The sequence below is a fragment of the Copidosoma floridanum genome, unplaced genomic scaffold, assembly GCF_036245765.1.
Source record: "Copidosoma floridanum isolate Cflo_tuat_1 unplaced genomic scaffold, Cflo_Japanese_pri ptg000021l, whole genome shotgun sequence".
Classification (NCBI taxonomy): Eukaryota; Metazoa; Arthropoda; class Insecta; order Hymenoptera; family Encyrtidae; genus Copidosoma; species Copidosoma floridanum.
In genome coordinates this window covers 7,217,940-7,236,995 of record NW_028321898.1, presented here as the reverse complement: position 1 = coordinate 7,236,995, position 19,056 = coordinate 7,217,940, and the positions used below count along the sequence as shown (strand labels likewise).

General features: G+C 31.1%; 1 protein-coding gene across 2 annotated transcripts in view; it reads right to left on the bottom strand.

Moving 5' to 3' along the window:
* The window catches only part of LOC106641718 (ubiquitin-conjugating enzyme E2 S), a 167,867-nt gene that overhangs the window by 117,474 nt on the left and 31,337 nt on the right, over positions 1 to 19,056 (bottom strand). For both annotated transcript variants that reach the window (XM_089594475.1, XM_089594474.1), the window contains exon 2: positions 6,164 to 6,311. In XM_089594475.1, the coding sequence (XP_089450601.1) occupies positions 6,164 to 6,311 (148 nt within the window). The remainder of the gene's footprint in view (positions 1 to 6,163; positions 6,312 to 19,056) is intronic.

The following is a 19,056-nucleotide window of genomic DNA, read 5'->3' as shown; positions in this document are numbered from 1 at the left end:
AGACTTTACAACTGCAGTAGCAGTATAGGGACCTGCATTATAAAACACTAATGCCATCTAATAATTAGACAATGAATAATCTGTTGAAATCAGCTCCCGTAACTTCAATTATCAATAACATAAGGTTTTATATCATGATAGATGTAGTGCAGGCATCGTTTTATTCTTTACTCTAGGTTTCTGTACAGCTAACTTCTGTGGCAAACTATTACTGGCTATCACCTGAAAATTGGTCTCTTATTACTTCCTGTATTGATTCCAAATAGTATTAAAAAGCAATAATAAATATTAAATAAAGATTTATACAATAAAGTAAATTTAAGTATCAGAATGGATAGTAAACAAGCATGTAGTGAATATATATAGTAAAGATAGTTTAAGTAACAATACAGGGGCGCTTTCTTTGATGCGATTTATTACTCAAAACGTTTTCTTATAATGTAATATATTGAGCGAAAAAAATTTTTAATTTTAACTATTTGAGCTATATGAATTTTCTCAAGAGAGAATATTGCCCGTATGTTTTTGAGAACTACAAAAAAATTTAAATTCATCCAAAAAAACAAAACAAGTTTTTTGAATGTAGTGTATGCAATATAATTGTGAAAAAAAGCATGACATACGCTACGTTAGAGAGCATACGTACGGTAACATTACATGTTGTTTTATCGATGATTGAAAATTTACAAGAGCTACACATATAAGGCAACATTTACATATTCATAATCCAGAGCAGAATAAAATTCGTAAGCATTGTGGAAAACAGTTTTTTTTTTTTAAATGCATTAAAAAGGCATTATAATAGAATTTATAAAAGAGTAAATAGAGAATTTTAATAGTATGTGAATGATTGTCAACCATGATAGTATGGTTTAAAATATAATTTTCTTACTTCTTTTAGAATACAGATTACACTATTTTGAACGGAAAATTAAACGTCAATGTGTACCCATAAATATATTCGTATGTATATGTAAATTAAAAAAAAGAGAAATAAAAAATGAAACTGATAAATAACAACAATAATTGTAAAAATGTCTCAAGTACGGTGCTAGAATTTTTTTTTATCAAGTTGAATAAACATTTTTATTTACATTTATCATAAGCCTTTTTTTTATTGCTTACCACAGACTAAGTAAAGCTGATTTTTTTATAACAAACATACTTAACTTGTGTAAAAGGTATTTATTATGTCTTTTTCTGTAATTATTATTATTACTAACACAATTCGTGTTTTTTAAATTAAAAAAAAAGTTTCCTCTCTTACAATCTTTTGCCTTTTACCTCAAAGCCTAAGTGAGGAACTATAATTCATTAATAGAGGTTTACACAACGCGCATTGGGGGGCAAAGCCTATATATATATGAAATGCTCTACGTCAACTGGATCAGAGCTACAACCAAAATTGGAAGCAACCAAATAAATCAAGTAAGGGCTTACTTTGAAGCTTAAAACATTTACTTTTGAACGCTAAGTGCGCTTTTATAAAAACTAAATATGGCGGTCTGAGACAAGGAGATATGTAACTAACAGAAGAAAAAGCTTGTAAAAGTAGAAATTTACACATTATAGTGTCCTTTTTTAGCTCAAAGTGTTACTGATGGATGGTATGAAAAAGTCTAAATCATACCGTAGCAAAATAAAAGATGGTGGATTCCATATACCGTCAACAATCCAATATGGTAGCCCATTTTTTTTAAACTCTACGATTTGCATTAAATTTGGCATAATCTGGTTTTCGGGGTAGCAGATGACAATCCCGAGGTCGGATTTGCAAAATTTAAAATGGCTGATCCAAAATGGCAGACGAAATCTTTGAAAATTAAAGATTTGATAACCTCAAATTTGACATAATGTAATTAAATTTAAAACAGTAAAAATCACTTATTTGTCTCGCTATCTAATTTATCAGTTACACTTTGAGCCGAAAAAAGACACTATAATGTTGACACTTCTACAAGCTTTTTCTTCTGTTACTCAAAGTTTCTCATTGTCTTAGACCGCCATATTGAATTTTTATAAAGGCGCACTCCGCATTTAAAAGTAAATGTTTTAAGCTTCAAAATAAGCCCTTACTCGATTGATTTGGTTGCTTCCAATTTTAGTCGTAGCTGTGATCTGAGAAAACTGAGTTCTTTTTAATTTCCCAATGTGACATGCTTTCTCATTATTTTCGAATGCTTCTTGCCAGCTGTAAATGTCAGCCTTGTCTGATTGTGAGTCACATATGAATTCTCTACTACTGAGTTTTTCTACCACTGCCTCTTTGATGATAGCTTTAATGTTTGTGATAAAAAACTTTAAGTAACATAAATTGGTAAACAAATCGTGGAGTTGACTTTGAATTTAGTCTAACTTGTCTTGACTGTATATGTTGTCAGCGTTAGCAATGCTGCCTACTTTAAGTAACTAGATAGACCAAATAGTTGATCGTACGCTAACTCAGAGCATGCGGCTCTCTTTACACCGCGTCGTTACTCAAAAGAGCCGGTGATTGTAGCTTCTATCTCTCGGTACCGTTGCTCAAAAGAGCCGAAAGTAGAGGCCTTTGTCTCTCAATGTCAGCGTTATAGAGTCGAATACAGCGATTGTTTCCAGGACGAAGAGGGAAGTTTATGCAGTGAAAAAAGTGAGAGCAACCGATTACCAAAAGAGAATTGCTAACACAGGCGTTGATCAAGTAGCAAACACATGGCAGTCAGTACGGCAGAGAGCTCTAACTGTACACACTTCTATCCCAAGTAACGATGTTACCAGCATTATTGGATGAGCTTTCCCAGAGACACTCCCAAATGACACCACGGTGGCCGTCAGCAGTAGGCTCTCGAAAACAGGATACTGCAGGATATAATAAGGCGGTAACTGCCGCAACAAATACCACGCTAGAATTAACTCGGCAGCGATAACTGAGGTTATATCGGAGCATAGCAAAAAAAAGATTCGTCGAGATAGGGAGTAAGAGCCGACCTATAGTTACCGAAAATAAGCATCTGAATACCTTCTACCATCTTAGCAGAATTTAGCTATCCGTATTATATAGTCTGTTTTCTTTCCTAGTTTCTCATATAAATGAGCTAAACTGAATATGTAAATAGTTCTGGATTTCCTACACACTTTTCATACGTGCACTTAAACTCACAAGTACACGAGCCAAAGCGAGAGAAATAATGTTACAGCTTGTTAAAATCTTATGCTATAACAAATATTAGTGATTCTGTTGGAAATTGTCAATCTATCTGAAGGGACCTGTACAAAGAGAAAACACTGTACACTGCCATTAACCATGCTACTACAAATTTTTTGTAAATCGTACGGTCTCACTATCTAGCCATGTGTAAAAAAATGCGTACCAAGATCAGAACAACTAGTTTAAGAAAGTTTGTTTTAAAAAAATAGTGTACTATGAACCTCAGCTAAAAAAGTAATGAAAGTTTCAGGCTACTCATGTATTGTCGTCCGACTTTTGGTGTCACAAAGCTCTAGACTGCTTATTCTTGGGTAATAAAGTAATAGATTTCTGGTCTGGTGGCACATTTTTCTAGAATAAGTATCGGGACAAAGGACCACTTATGCTGGCCCTAGTTTGATGCCCATCAGGTGTAAGCCCCAATTTTTTTCATTACTTAATCTAATTAATTAATTAAAATGATGTAAAAGAATTAATTAAGCAATGTGTTTAGTATTTTTTTGTAAACGATTTATAATACAATGTAGGGGGTAGATTCAAATTACCGAAGTATTACATGATTATTGTATCTATTTATATACTCGTTGTATACGTGCAATACATTATAAAATTACGTGTACTACACCTTAATGTTAGGAAAAATAATGAATGAAGGATGGTGATTGAACAGGTGTCAGTACGGGGTACTCATGATCTACGTCATATACTAACATGATCGATACAGTGTGCTGAGCAAAGTTAGAGGGAAGGAAATACAAAGATTCTTTAGAAAACTTATTGAAGCTGATATTGATTAATTGATAATTATGGTATTTTTTTATATTAATCCGTAATATGATACGGGTTGTAAAATTAAACTCCCTTAGTCTTGCGTGATTACACACGTATCTTTATAATACGTTATACATGCATTTACATACCTCACATACATATGTACTGGAAAGTAAGAAAAAAAGAGTTCGACCATACTTTATATCAATCTTGCTAATGTGTAACAATAAGCGAATGAAGAGCAAGTCTCAGTCATGTTTATGTACGGATAAGATTATAAGTATGCCGTGCTGATTCAATCAGAACGAAATGTGCTCAATTCTTTTTCTTCAGATTCATTTTTCTTTTTTACTCTCCAATAATTTTGTATGCAAGATGTAGAACATATGAGTGCATGAAGTATTATTAAAATAGGTGTGGCATCATGTAAAACATGGATAATTATACTATACCATATATGTTATCTCACAGCACTTTTAACTGTTACGATGCCCTAAAATTTAAAAGAGGAAAAATTGTACGACCATATATTAAATAACTGCATCAATCCTAATTCGTATTTCTTTCGACACTTTATAAGAACTTTTAATGGTCCATCAGTCAAATAACTAATAGTTTTGAGATAATCCAAAGTAAATTATAAAGCTACATTTTTTTTCGTGAGGGAATTAAAATCTATTAAAACAAAAGGTAACGTAAAAACGCCAAAAAAATTAACTGTTATTTAAGGAAAAAAAAAAAAAAAAAAAAAAAACAATTTTGACTAACACAGATGCTTTATTTTTTATAAGTGATTTCGTGACTAGACTACAATTTAAAAACAGCGTTGACTCCACGATAAGCGTGCTTGTTACTTATACAACGCTGTTTTAGGAGTTATGGGTTCAATTTCCGATGAGAGCAGATTTTTTCAAAAACTTTTATCATCGGAAAAAGTTTCTATGCAACCCTGGCTGTTTTTGGGGCGGTTTTTCCCGTAGAATTTTCTTTCAGAGTAATTCCAGGATTTTTTTCTTACCTCACAGGTCTTCAGGCCTAGGTGAATGCAAAGTAGTGTTAGGGCTATAGGTATGGATTAGCGGATCCGATGTCAGGTGCTCGGCAGGCAGCGCCAGCCTTACCGGCAAGGAGTGGTCCCTGAAAGATGAAGCTCCTCCAGGATGCTTATCAACCTTCATCCGATGCTTCAGTAGTAAGGGCCAGCTTAACTAACGAGGAGTAGACGTCCTGAAATGCGGAGTCTTCTCCATGAAAAGGCTACACAGTGGTGAGTGAACCCAATGTATCATTGGTGCAGAGAATGTTAGCTTAACTGAGAAGGTGTTTCACCAGAGATACTTGCACTGTACCCATGGTATGATTAGGTATGATATTAATTAAGAGGTTAGAAATGAGTGCAGTAATACACCCCTACACATACGTGGTGAGTGGATGGTTGCGGCGACTAGGTTAATAGGCTGTCACGATAATCAGTAAGAAAAAAAAAAAAAAAAAAACTAGACTACAACTTATTCAGGACGTTTCCACAAATTTTTCATTTAACTTATATACCAGTACTACAAATCAATAAACCGAAGACTTTTACAACTCATAAAAAGTGATCGATCAAAACAAATACATTTTGACTGCAAATTATTCAGAATGTTTCCACAAAGTTTTTATCTGAAATACACAACAGTACTACAGTTCAATAAATAGCAGACTTTCATCACTTACTTATAATGAGAGCTCAACTACAACTAATACATTTTTCATACATTTTGAAGTAGGTCATTATGTACATAGTTTATACAATATAGTTTACTCTAATGAAGTCTGAAGCCTGCATCATGTGTCACAAGGAAACGTTGTGTTTATTCGAGAGCATATTCCTCCGTAGATGAATTAGAAACTGATTATTTTAAATCAATGTTTAAATTATTCACAATAATATCTAGATGTAAAATGGCGAGATATTGATCAACTATGGGCCTTTCAATTAAGAGTCACGGTTCATTTACCTAGTACTCTTGTCTGACTCATTTAATATTATAACAAATTATTTGTAATACAGTATCTTTTACAGGAATCCTCATAATAGTGTATTAATTTATGTATGATTTTCTTAATTATGATAATATTAAGAATTACTAATATTATGTGCAATACATAGAAGTAGACACAAATACTTAAGAAATTAATAACTTTTTTTAAATTTTAACTGACCTGGTCCTTCAATAATAGCTTTTATATCAGTTATGTCTTCTTCATTTATCAAAATTTGTATTCCTTCAGCTGGATATAATTGAAGTTCACTGATTTCTCTGGTAATTTGTCTAATTATTTGAGGTGCGAGGTTCTCCACGTTTGAAATCTGTAATTATTCAAAATCCAGAAAGTAAGACAAACAAATAATGATTTAATCTTACATGTCCATAAATTATTGTATGAATACATTAATCTTAATTCAGTTTATTCAGTATTTTGATGTGCGATGTAAATAAAAAGATGTTAAGAAGCCCGTAGGACAACAGTCAGGTTCGTACTGCCCCTGACTAGCATGACGATGCACCTCAAGTTTCGTATATATTCTTTAAATATATTGGGCATCCTCGTTAATACTGATATAAGCACGATAATTTATCACTACTTTAAAATCAAAACCAGGACGCACTACTTGAAAAATTAGATGACAACTCTTTACCTAGCAAATCACCCCTAAGACAACTTACTGCACATGAGATCTGGTCATTGCCTAGCCTTGTCATTGCCCAACGTGCCATCATATTAAGGTAAAGGTAAGGAATATAGATCACTGTTTGTATATATATATACTAGTGGAGCTCCACCCCCCTGCGCGCTCCGCGGGCCAACCCTCCCTTTTATTGTATTATAAGTGTAATTTTTTCGAAATAAGGTTTGTGTTAATATAATTTTTGAAGAAGCATGTAATGTTATGCAGCCTTTTCAACTACAAAAATTTTTCGCATGGTTTATTATGTCTGAAAATTTTTTTGGTAATGTTATTTGGAACAAATACAAAAAATTTTTCATTCAAAATTGTAAAGATGATCAAAATAAAGCTCTTTTACATTGAAATAAAATTTTTAATTCTGAAAATATGTCTTGTAGAGATTTCAGTTTACCAGAACCAACAGAAACGATGAAAAAAAATATTGATACTGACAATAATGAAAGAATTTTTTGTAAACATAAATTCCATGAAATGTTTTTACAACTCAATCATGATCAATGTCGAATTTTTTAAGAAATAATAAAATTTAAAAAAAAATTTTTTTTTATCGATGGTCCTGGTGGATCTGCAAAAACTTTTCTATACAAAAGATTAATTTATTATTTCATATTAATTGAAAAAAAATTCTTACAATGGCTTGGACAGGTATTGCTTCTATTCTGCTTCCAAAGGGAATTACCACTTACAAAACTTTCAGACTTCCTTTGAAATTAAGCACTATAGAAAGTGCATTCTTTCAGTTTGAGCCAGATAAACAAAAATTACGTAATGTAAAAGTAATTAGTTGGGATAAAGCGTTTATGGTACCGAAAAAATCGTTAGAAATCGCTGATAGGACTTAAAAAGATTTATCTAGTGGTGAAAAACCTTTTGGAAATAATATAATAAGTTTAGGTGGAGACTTTCGTCAAATTCTTCCAGTAGTAAAAAACGGAAGCAAAATTACTATTGTTCAAGAAACCATAAAATTTTCCAATTTTTAGCCTTTATTTAATATTTTCTATTTAAAAAATAATATACGTTTAATTGATGGAAAATTGTCTTCATTGCTACTGGATATAGGAGAAGGCAAAATTGAAACTTGTATAATTCCTTAGACATTGAAAACAAATGATATATGTTCTTAAATTTTTAGTAATGATGATGATTCTTTTATAAGTAAAGCTATATCAACATCTCACAATAAATACACACACTTTTTAAACAAAAAAATTTAAAATAATCGGTAGGAATATTAGTAACGTACTATAGTATTGATAAAGCAACTCACAAAGGAGTAGATAAATTAGACGATAATATTTACACTAATTTCTTTACAAAATATTTAAATAGTAGTAAAGAAAGTCTTTTTTCACACGAATTAGGTTTAAAAATCAACGCTATTGTTATGTTAATACGAAACTTAAACATATCTGAAGGACTTTGCAATGGTACAAGATTATGAATTACAAAATTATTTACATACAACATCGAAGCTGGAATAATCTCAGGTAAAAAAAAAGGAAATAAAGTCTTTAGTCTAAGTATAACACTCAATACAAACAATTCTTCTTCACTACCATTTATATTGTACAGAAAACGATTTCCATTTATCTTAACTCTTCCTATGGCTATCAATAAATCTTAAGGTCAAAGTTTTGATGCCTTAGAGTTGTACTTTAGAAAACCATTATTTTCTAATGGGCATGATATGTTGCACTGTCTAGATGTTGGAACCAAAAAAAAATTTTTATTTCAATTGAATTAGAAAACAAATTTGAAATTAAAAATATTGTTTGGAATGAAATTTTAGAGTAACAAAAAAACTATTCTATAGTTCATTACTATTTTTATACTCTCTTGCAAATTTTATCTTTCATCAAAAAAGCATTTTTTAGTACCGTCTAGTACCCAGATTTATATAATCATAAACAATCCGTTTTTTGTTACATGTTTTCAGATACACCATCATGGATGCAAAATTTTATCAGTGTGATAAATGTAACTCAAAATTTTCAAATTAAGAGTGTCTATTATTGCACGAAAAAATTCACAAAAAAAAATTTTTTGGATGTGACTTGTGTAGCATTATAACATTAGAGAAGAAAAACTATTTACGTCACACAACGAAGTGCCAAAACATTGAGAAAAATTTGAAGTGTATTAAATGTGGGAAATGTTTCAAAAGAAATTATCACTTACAGAGACATTTGAAAAGTCATGAAAAAAACGTTCAAAAAAATATTTGTTAAAATTGTGGAAAAGGTTATGTAGGGATAACTTAATTCTTTATTTTTATTATAAAATCATTTTAACAAGCTCTAACACCTGAAAAGAATTTCGGTGCTCTCTTGAGATCCTAAACAATAATTTAAAATTTACTGAGTCAATATTTAGTATCAAACTGTCTTACAATCATGGTAACAAAATAAAGTGAATTTACGGGTGTACGGTAGATGGTGCGTTTACCCCTAAAAGCAGAGCACCTAAAAAGACATTTTAGAGTATGTAATCCAAATAAACATCGTAAGTAAGATAATTGTAACAAAATATGTTGTTATGGTCAAATAAAAATAAATGTGAAAATTTGACCACTTGTAACGGTTAATATACAAGGCTTTACTAATATATTTACATTGTATATGGGGAAAATGGGGGGGGAGCTGAGGGGGAGCGGGGGGGAGCTATTAAAAAAGTAGGATTACTTGAAAAATGCAAGAAAATGAAAGAATAACTACCTTATTTGGGGGGGAGCTGGGGGGAGCGGGGGGAGGTGGGGGGAGCGGGGGGGGGGAGCAAAACCTCGCTCTAACTACTCAAAATTTTTTAAGTAGCTTAAGAGTTACGCAGTACGAATGATCTTCAAGTTGTGAGAGTTCACCAAAATTTATGGAATGTAAAGTTCTTGACATTTCACATTTTTTTCAAAGGTTTATTTTAGTTTATTTGAATAGTTTAGTAACTAACTGAAAGAATTATATAGCAAGTAATTTTTAGTATTTTACAAACGTTATTTACAAAATCCATCAATTATAAGACTTATTTTGTTATTACAGTTCAAGCTACACGTACAAAACCGTTCCTCTGCTACAAGAATGAGTGTCACGTGACCGTCGACAGAATACGTCGTGATCTGATTCGTCGTGAGTGACGAAAGGCGGTACATTTAAATTTAAATATGAAATTGAGTAGACAAGCGCTGGCTAATCGAGGTCGTTTTATTCGTTTGAACTTGAATTTATTTTTAAAATTTAATCATTCGATTTAGATGAAATAATTATTAGAATTATGTATGATCAAAAAAGTTTGGTGGGTTGGCGCGTGGAGCGCGCAGGGGACAAAGTCCCCTAGTAAAATTATAACTTACTAGCTATTGTCCCGTCCAGCTTCGAATCCTAGAGCCTAACCCCTCCATTTTTTAGAGCCACGATGAATACAATGATGATTTTTGTACCTGGTGGCGCATGTCTTCAGGGCAAGCACTAGGCCCAAAGGACCTGAAAAGCAGTGGTAGTTAGCTGCAATACCATAACAGCAGTACACGAGTCCGTTTTGGTTTGGCTCGTCTGCTATAGTTACACTGCCACCAAATGCAGTCTGCTGCAGAGCCAGAACTGCAGAGTAAACAAGCCGTGAAAGGAGTGCATGATATAGGAGTGCATATGTGTGTGTGTGTGTGTGTGTATGTGTGTTAAATAATTATTTTCAATTCAATTTTGTAGTATGTACATAAAAGAACATAGTTTTTTGTACGTTTCTAACATATTAAGTATCTATTGCTTAATTGTGATTTATGTACACTAGGGGCTAGTTTCATAGGTATAAAAACGTTGGTTTTTCTTAGTATGTAATAATATATAGCTAAACTAAAGCTGTATAATATTAATATTGCGTAATTGATTTTTTAATAAGGTTTAATTTAGTCAGTGAAGGCAATAGCTTAAGAAAAAAATTTATATTTTTAATCAGTGAGCTGAAGGATTTTTTGTTTAGTTATACGTTGTTTTATCTGATTTTTTGTATAACAATTAAAAATTACTTTAGTGGTATTATTATTAGAATGAAAATAGAGAAGAAACAAGAAACATTATGATTTTGTTATACACCGTTTATTGCATTACAATAAATATTATGTAACAATAAAAAAAATTTTTTAAATTTATAACAAGAGAACATTTATGAATACAGGGTAAATTATCAATTAAAAAAATTTTTTGTCAACTTTTTATACTTCATATGCAGATTAATTTTTGTTGTAATGTTTACTCATCATTGGCTGATATAAAATAATAACGCTATTTTCTTCAACAAATATTTCTTCGATTAATCCAAACAAAATTAGTCCCTGCGTAAGTATTTCGATTACAAGAACCAGGCCAGCACTCAGGTGAAAGCAGGTATACTGGAACACTTTTCAAAGGGTATGATTTTTAATTCAAGACTATGACTTTAAAGAATTAATTATCTAACAAGAAATGCTGTTTGTTAAAAAGTACAGGTGTTTGAAATTATTAAAAATCAAAAAAATCAATTATACCCATCGTAATATAAACTCAATAAATGTTTTAACCGTGTCTGTAAGGCATCTTAAGTTGGACATACTTTTTTTGACTAGTCACACACGACCAATCATACTTAATTCAACTCACACTCAGTCATTTCTTTTTTATTAATTTCTAATGAAGAAGTACTCTCTGTTCATTATTGAACTAGTTTCTGTGCGTTTTCCTTGTCTTTTTTCGTTTTTTAATTATATTTTAACATTTTAACACTTGTGTTTTATTCTCTTTTGTCCTGCATGATTTTTTTTTCTTTCCATCTGGAATTGTTTCTTTAATGTCTATTCTTTTTCTCTCACTATTTTATTTTTTTCCTACTTTTTTTATTCACAAGAATTTGTTATTCTTTTAGATTTTTCTCTTTCTCTTTTTTCTAGCAATATTCTTATAATTCTTCTACAACAGCCATAGGCTTTTTTTTCAATATTTTTTTTATTTAGAGGAATATTGATATTCAGAAGAGTAAAAATAGCTTTTAGAATACTTGATGTTTGTTCGGTATCATAAAAAAAAAAAAAAAAAAAAACATACATGGGACATTCCACGTCAACCGGGCCACTGCTGGGAACAAAAATTGTAGAGCTTTAAAAAATCGTGCAAGGGCTTAAAATGTTTGTTTTAAGAACCTTCTTAAAATGTCGAGTAGCATATTGATAAATTTGTTCCCACCAGGCCAACTCTGGGAGTGCAAATTATAAAGCCTTAAAAAATCGAGCAAGGGCTTCAAATGTTGGTTTTGAAAAGCTCATTTAAACGTTAAATGGTATTTCAAGAATTTTTCAAATGGTACCTTGAAAATATTTAGAAATATGTGATAATTCTTAATACTTAAACATAAAAGTGTTTTAGAATGACATATTATGGCTTTTACATAATCATGTGATTTTCCAAATGGCTGTTGAAATTGTCAGTACTAAATTATTGTATCTTAAGAGGAATGGTACGAAAGAATGAATGACAAATTATAATTAGTATTACAAGCCATATTATTTATTTGAAGATTGAACGTTTAAAGCTCTGATAATACGTAAGTTTTTTTACAAATAATTTTTTGTTCAACTAATAAATAATGAATTCAGTGAATTAGATTGTCGATATCGAAACTTTAAATAAATCATATTAATATTGTATAATAGTTCTAGGCCTTACAGCATCTAAATATCTTTTAACTCCTAATAATTTTTCTGCGTACATGGAAAATGCGTGACCTTCATGGATATTCGTGACAGCTGGAGCACTAAAAAATTGACAAGAAAGGCCCTTTTGCATTTTTTTGTGGAGATTTTTACTACTATACATTATTTTCATGTAAGGAAACTCTTTTTTCCCCAATGTATACAGAGCTTTAGGTGTCAAGATGGCTTCATTCGGCTTAGCCTGAAGACTTGCTCTTGTGGCTTTCCTTTTGAATAAAGCACCTGAGCCATCACAAATATACTTTCCATGAGCGGTGGTATAACAGTGCCATTCAGCCAAAATAGAAAAATCTTCATAATAATGAACTAAATTACACATTTGAAAGCGGTTTTTGAAGTGTTGTTTAGCTCCATCGGAAACGTATATCAATTTTGTCACATTCGGACACATGTTTTTAATTTCTGGTATAATTTTTTTGTTGCATTACGTATACGGCAGCTGTATCATGGCTCATACTGTCAGATAGGAGGACAAAACTACCATGCTTAATATCTTGTCCAGACTTGAAATAACAAGTAACTGGGAAAATAGTACATTGATAAATATTGTAGTGGGAGGCTTGTACCGCGTCTTGTACTACAAAAGCAAAATTTTCAGAAAAGTCCAGTTGAACGAGTACTTCATTTTCCCTTAGATTTTTCGTACGATTAGACACGTGTGCTTGCTGACTTTTTGAAATAAAATGATGGGGTATGAATTCTTCCAACTTATTAATAAAAACTTCCACGAAGTCATCAACAGGGAGACATTCTTTCTGTAATGTTCATCTATCTGCAGATTTCCACTTACTAAAAATTGTTTCTTCCATACCCTGTAATTCGAAAATATTAGGTACGTAATCTGTCAATATTTCAAATTTTGGACATGATTGACACTCATTCAAAAAACAATCAGGCTGTGGATTTTCGCACAATGTAAATTTCAAGCAGTCGTTGTAGTTTTGTAATTTATTTTGTAAATTTTTTGTCATGTTTTGTAAATCGTAAGCATCAAGCATATTTTTGAAATTCTCATGGACTGGACATACACATACACTGTGTGTCCCTTTATCACTAGCAAGTATACACCACTTCGGTCTGAGCTCAGCAAACTTGCTCAAACTTACTGGATTTTTTGTATTCAATTTTATGCCTTTTTTTTACATAATATGCCTTTCAATTGAAACACATTGGACATTAAATAATATAATTAAAATTATTTTTATTGTTATAAAAACTCTTTTTACGTACATTACAAAACCAATCAAAGAAGTAAGCTATATGTGCTAGATAAATATTATTTCTTACTCACATATTATTGAGAACTGTATTTTATTCAACTTATATAGGACTACTCGATCACAATTTATGTATAATAAAAGCTACAATAGTTGCAGTTCTCAGTAAAGATACAAACATATGTTAATACTTCAATTCGATATCTAATAAAATCCTACTAGCGTGGTGTCAGTTTAGGTGTCTGGTTGTTAAGAAAAAAAAATTATTCCACTCTTACGCTTATCTTACATTTCAAATATCTACTAGCGTGGTGCCAGTTGCTCCACCTGTCACGAATATCCATAAAGGTTACGCATTTTCCATGTACGCAGAAAAATTATTAGTAGTTAAAAGATATTTAGATGCTGTAAGGCCTAGAACTATTATACAATATTAATATGATTTATTTAAAGTTTCGATATCGACAATCTAATTCACTGAATTCATTATTTATTAGTTGAACAAAAAATCATTTGTAAAAAAACTTACGTATTATCAGAGCTTCAAACGTTCAATCTTTAAATAAATAATATGGCTTGTAATACTAATTATAATTTGTCATTCATTCTTTCGTACCATTCCTCTTAAGATACAATAATTTAGTACTGACAATTTCAACACACATTTGGAAAATCACATGATTATGTGAAAGCCATGATATGTCATTCTAAAACACTTTTATGTTTAAGTATTAAGAATTATCACATATTTCTAAATTTTTTCAAGGTACCATTTGAAAAATTCTTGAAATACCATTTAACGTTTAAATGAGCTTTTCAAAACCAACATTTAAAGCCCTTGCTCGATTTTTTAAGGCTTTATAATTTGCACTCCCAGAGTTGGCCTGGTGGGAACAAATTGACATGTTAAAAAAAAATCGTGCAAAGGCTAAAAATATTTTGAAACACGTGAGCTTTGAAAATCCACAAGGCACTTTGAAAAATTCAATGTGACCGACTAAATATAATGGACTGAGTTATTTAATTTTTGTAATATGGAGTCCACCATCTTTACTTTTAGAGGTCTGTCCTTTGGTTCGTAATTAACGGCGTCAAAATCACCCTTATACCAAATTTCGTACAAATCGGTTGACTTTCGAAAATTTATTCCGCCATCTTGAATCCGCCATTTTGAATTTGGCAAATCTGACCTTAAATACGTGACCAATGACCTATGAAACACCCGTATACCGAATTTGGTGTAAATCGAGTGATTTTTAAAAATTCGACAATCATATTGGATGTTGGACCTCCATATTGAATCCGCCATTTTGGATTCTGTCTACCAACAACACAAGTTCTTCACGGCTTTCGGCCGCTATATTGGACCAGCCATATTGAATTTATCAATATGCCACTCGACATTTGAAGGAGGTTCTTAAAACAAACATTTTAAGCTCTTGCACGATTTTTTAAAGCTTTACAATTTTTGTTCCCAGCGGTGGCCCGGTTGACGGGTACGTCCCATATATATTTATGATCCTTGAATTTATTAAAAGTAAAGTTAAAAGAAAATAAAAACATAAATCGAAAATTGCAAGCTACTTGAACACTTCGACTCTTTATGCTGATAAATGTTTTCAACTACTGATTTAAGATTTTCTTCACAAGACGTATCACTGTGATTGTTTGGAGAGTTATTAGAATTATCCAAGAAAATAGTTTATTTGAATATTATTTTGCTCTGGATACATAAAAAAAAATTTATAAGTTACTTGAGCGTACCCGTAGGGTTACATAAAACTGAGACTTCAATGTTGTTGCTTACACTCGGTGAAAAAGATTTCAAATCTGCTAGTTTTACGTTACTGGTACATGCATCGTTTTAATTTAAGTAAAATCAATTATGACCAGAATTTTTATTAACAGAACTAAAATCTAAAGCTGGTACAACTGGCAGTTGACCGTTTTCATCTACAATTTCGACTTTAGTTACTGGATCATCATCATTACAGTCAGCTATTGAATGCACGTATGGAATATCACAGCTTGGTAAACCACGAAGAGAAACATTATAATTTTGCTTAGTACTATTAATCAAGTACGTAGAAGTAGGTAAGTCATTGATAGGATTTGCAGGATCATTTTTGGAAGATGAACCATCATTTGAGTCTTGGGGTGGATTTCTCAAGCTTTTGACTAAGTTATCATAAAAGTTTTTAATTTTTGTGGAACTTTGTCAACACATGTTCTGCGATTTTTTTCATTTTTTTCCAAGAAAAAACAATTCTTTTTCAGTGACATTTTTATTCTACTTATTGTTAAACTTATGATTCTTGAAGTATTCTAGTGTTTCTGGATTAATAATTTTTGTTTCAAAAATACTTAGCAAGCTAGCGTTGTCGTTACTTTCTGAACTAGAGTTTTGCTTTTCATCCTGGGCTGGTTCATCTGATTTACGTTTTTACTCTTTTTATTTAAGAAATTATATTTGACAGCATCAGCATTGAAGGGATATTTACTTCATGTCCTGAAACCATTCCTAATAGTTTCAGAATCATCTGAACTTTTTAAAGCCAAATCTAGAACCGAAGAGAACATCGACTTTTTAAACTCAATCACATTATTATCAATCCTTCATTGTCTAAGAACTTTCTTGTAATTATCTCTAAGAGGATGAAAAAGAGAGACGTCCAAAAGTTGCAATAGGAGTGTTGTATTTTGATGTAATCCTATTAATTCAATTTTTATTCTTTGCAAAAGTTCAACAAAGGTAATGATACATGTGACAAGTGATTATCTGCGTACACAACAACTGGACTGTCAATTCTATTATCAAGTAGCCACTTGTAAGAAACATCAACAATGTACTTATAAAAACTATCAGATGTCATCCAGCCACTATTTTTGCTTCATACTCCCTATCCACTTGGAATTTTTTGTAGAACTTCTTTTTCAGGCGTATTTTTCAAGTCAAACAGTATCATAGGGGGGGGGGGGCGTAAAATCCAGCGACCCTTACAACGAATAAAACTGTTAGACAGCTTTTCTTATTTTGTAACTATCTGGTACACAGACATGGCTCCTTTCTTTGTTATGACTACACTGTCTTTAGGAACTAGTATTAAGGCGTTTTCATCTAAATTAAAAATAAACTTAGGGTCTAAATTTAACAAATTTTTTTTTTCAAGTCACTTTTGATTGAGGAGAACCACTGTCTTATGTTAGTTTATGTTAGTTTTATCCAGTGTAGCTCTACAAGTTTAGAATACTCTTTCAAAAACGGAGGCAATAGTTGGACAGTGACGCAAGCCGTTGTTCTGTTATACCAACCGCTCAAAGTTTTGGAAGCTATACCGGGACATTTGAAAGATAATTAAAAATTTTATTCAAATGTGTATATGGTCACTTATATATATTAATGATGCCTGCTTATCACTTATGAGTGCATTCATACAACTGGTATGTATTTTATGTGTATTTTAATAGCACAAATACATAGTCATAGTTTACTCACGATCGAGTTAAAAAACAAACAGGTACAGAACAGTTTTATAACAACATTATTATTATTTTTTTAGTTGTATTTGAAGTTAAAAAACTGTGTTTACTTTTACTTAAGACTTAACTTATTCAGAATACTTATCAATTTTTTGTTTTACTCTATCTTAAATTGCAAGCCTGTAAATTAACTTCTTCCTTTTTGTTCCGATTTAACAGCCCATTCTTCAACTGTCCAAGTACCTGCTTTAACCTTATAAGCATTCATCTTTAAGCAACTTTTTGATAACAAACATTTTGCTAGCACATTCAGGAAATAGTTTTTTACGATTAGCGTCTTTAATTTTCTCACAACTTTTAAATATTATATTTTCTTTATTAATATTTTTATCAATCGTGAATAACACAGTTGTAGTATATTTTTAACACACATAGTTTTTATTAGATTTTTTTCTATTACTTGTAGTCACTGCTTTTAGTTTAAATTTTCTGTATCTTGATTCATACGGCATACACCAAAAGATAATTAAAGGCCCATTAGCCTCTTACACACCCAGTTAATGTGACATATTGTGGAATGTTAACCGCAAATATCCGTATAAATTCTTATACAAATATAAGAAATCTTGTGTATGCTGCTTCAGGATAATTATATGCCCTGTAACAGTTCTTGAAGATAACACAATACTTTAAATTTTATTTAACAAGATATATAATGCCCAAACATTATCTTCCTCATCAGACTGATTGTATTAGTCCTCCACTATATATCTTACAAAAACCCCAAATACTTTTATGAATGCAATTAACTCAGCAGAGGGCACTTTCAATTTTTTTTAATCATTATATGATTTTTCTTAATCATCGGGATAATGCATACATACTTTTTATGTTGTACTTCAAATGCTTTTATTTTTGCATTTAAAAAATTTAGGGTAATATTTTTTTTTTATTAATTAAATCTTCCAAAATATAAGTCATACTTATATTTCCCCCTCCTTCAGTGATATCATGCATGATGTCTAAAGTAATATTTGTACAAAAATTAAATCCTAAAATATAATTAAATAAGCAAGGTTTATTTATGCCTCTTCTACTTGAATTATTTTTTGCTACGTCTTCTTGATATGACTTAACTATTCTTAATAATCGTTTTTCTTCTGTTGTCAGAGTTCTAATTTGTTCCACTGAAGCATTGCATACTCTGCAAGATTTTCCATGAAAAAAACAGTCAGTGAATTCTAAAATCTCGTTTAGGCCCAAATTGTCAACAATTATTAAAGATAATTGAAAATATATTTCGTATGGGATACTGTCCACTATCACATTTATTCCTTTAACATTTAACTCGTTAAGTTCCTTCATAATAGGACTCAAAAACATTTTGTTGTCAAACTCTTTTCTATCCTTAGAATAATATAAACATACTAAAAGGATATTACCGAGCTGAGACGATATGTTTCGATGCATTAATGCTATGATTGCATAATCATCATCTCATTTTCTTGTTCCAGAATGAGAATCAAGGGCATTGCCAGTTTTAAAATCATCTTTATAGATGAATAGTGATAAGACTAATTTCTCTCCAATTGTTTTTCTATTTCTTTTCAGCCGGAACATTGAATTATATTAGAAATAATATTTTTCTCACTGCGTTATTCATCCATATAATCAAATATGCTTTATAACATTCCCAGTATTTCTAATACTTTTGCTTAAGACCACTTTAGTTGTACGAACTAAAAAAATACATCTTCTAAATACACTGATTCCTTGTGGTCCATTATTAGCCGATTAACTTTAACACCTATTTTTATTTGATGTGGCATGATTATCAAGATTTCTTCTTTATAGTAAGAAAATCACATATGTTCTGTTTTAAATTTATCAAAGACCAATACGAAAGAATCTAAAACTTTCTTTATGAAGCAAA